The following is a 2,242-nucleotide window of genomic DNA, read 5'->3' as shown; positions in this document are numbered from 1 at the left end:
GGTTGGTAGGACAACTGTACATGTTATATCAGCCCGGGCTGATATCAAGTGATATAATTATCGGCCCGAGCTCTGATACGACCAAGCAAACATCACTCGTATCGCATGGGCAATATGTACATGATCACTGACAAAAGTGTAATAACTTCACATAACGCCTATGTCCAAAACTGTATATAATTTCACTGTAACTATTCTAACCTGACACTGACAATATTCATATATTTCTCCCCGAAGCTCATACAACTCCCACCTAGGCACTGTGAGACTGCTGTCTCTAATGCTTAACGGTCTAATACATTCCTACACAGGAGAAATATATGAACTGTTTTCAGTCCTTTATTTTTCCCACACGAAGTATATTATCAATATATACCACTCAATCAGCTGTTCATAATGGTTGGTACTATATATTGGCGTCCAAGACATAACTCTTGCTGCATGGGATAGCTCTAACCATAATTCTATACGGCTCTCGGGCCATCCGGCCTTAATTACATAAGTTGCAGCTAAACCTGGACATATGTCTTACTGTCGAGCTAAACCACCCTAACCTGGACATCGGTCTAACTGTCGAGCTAAACCACCCTAACCTGGACATATGTCTTACTGTCGAGCTAAACCACCCTAACCTGGACATCGGTCTAACCGTCGAGCTAAACCACCCTAACCTGGACATAGGTCTTACTGTCGAGCTAAACCACCCTAACCTGGACATAGGTCTTACTGTCGAGCTAAACCACCCTAATCTGGATATCGGTCTTACTGTCGAGCTAAACCACCCTAACCTGGACATAGGTCTTACTGTCGAGCTAAACCACCCTAACCTGGACATAGGTCTTACTGTCGAGCTAAACCACCCTAACCAGGACATCGGTCTAACTGTCGAGCTAAACCACCCTAACCAGGACATCGGTCTAGCTGTCGAGCTAAACCACCCTAACCAGGACATCGGTCTTACTGTCGAGCTAAACCACCCTAACCAGGACATCGGTTTTACTGTCGAGCTAAACCACCCTAATCTGGATATCGGTCTTACTGTCGAGCTAAACCACCCTAACCTGGACATAGGTCTTACTGTCGAGCTAAACCACCCTAACCTGGACATCGGTCTAACTGTCGAGCTAAACCACCCTAACCTGGACATCGGTCTTACTGTCGAGCTTAACCACCCTAACCTGGACATAGGTCTTACTGTCGAGCTATACCACCCTAACCTGGACATAGGTCTTACTGTCGAGCTATACCACCCTAACCTGGACATAGGTCTTACTGTCGAGCTAAACCACCCTAACCTGGACATAGGTCTTACTGTCGAGCTATACCACCCCAACCTGGACATCGGTCTTACTGTCGAGCTAAACCACCCTAAGCTGGACATAGGTCTTAATGTCGAGCACATATGTCTTACTGTCGAGCTAAACCACCCTAACCTGGACATCGGTCTAACTGTCGAGCTAAGCCACCCTAACCTGGACATAGGTCTTACTGTCGAGCTAAACCACCCTAACCTGGACATCGGTCTAACTGTCGAGCTAAACCACCCTAACCTGGACATCGGTCTAACTGTCGAGCTAAACCACCCTTACCTGGACATCGGTCTAACTGTGGAGGTAAACAACCCTAACCTGGACATCGGTCTAACTGTCGAGCTAAACCACCCTTACCTTGACATAGGTCTTACTATCGAGCTAAACCACCCTAACCTGGACATCGGTCTAACTGTCGAGCTAAACCACCCTAACCTGGACATAGGTCCTACTGTCGAGCTAAACCACCCTAACCTGGACATCGGTCTAACTGTCGAGCTAAACCGCCCTAACCTGGACATAGGCCTTACTGTCGAGCTAAACCGCCCCAACCTGGACATAGGTCTTACTGTCGAGCTAAACCACCCTAACCAGGACACAGGTCTTACTGTCGAGCTAAACCGCCCTAACCTGGACATCGGTCTTACTGTCGAGCTATCCAGTCCTGACTGCCTTGCATATATGATGTTATGTTGCAGGTTTAAAGTGTTGATTTAGGTTACAACCTGTACTCACGACTCTAGGTCAGAACATTAGTTGGAGGGAGGACTGTTAGCTGGTGTAGTAGGTGTTGCCCTCGTCAGTTCTCAATACGGGCGGAATATATACCCACGATCTAGTACAACGATAAAGTGAGTGACATATTGATTATAATAATATCCTTACACTGGGAATAAAACACTGTTACTAAACAGCCGGTTAAGACATTAACG

General features: G+C 46.5%; 1 protein-coding gene across 1 annotated transcript; it reads left to right on the top strand.

The window, feature by feature from the left end:
• Window positions 1–539: 539 nt before the first annotated feature.
• LOC117320311 lies at window positions 540–2,008 on the top strand (the record flags this gene model as incomplete). Its single annotated transcript, XM_033874920.1, has 1 exon — window positions 540–2,008. A coding segment is annotated over one exon (1,469 nt), but the record flags the coding sequence as incomplete, so codon positions are not given.
• Window positions 2,009–2,242: the final 234 nt, after the last annotated feature.

Source organism: Pecten maximus, unplaced genomic scaffold (genome assembly GCF_902652985.1).
Source record: "Pecten maximus unplaced genomic scaffold, xPecMax1.1, whole genome shotgun sequence".
Lineage (NCBI taxonomy): Eukaryota > Metazoa > Mollusca > Bivalvia > Pectinida > Pectinidae > Pecten > Pecten maximus.
The sequence above is the reverse complement of the archived record's forward strand: the minus strand, read 5'-3'. Positions and strand labels throughout refer to the sequence as shown.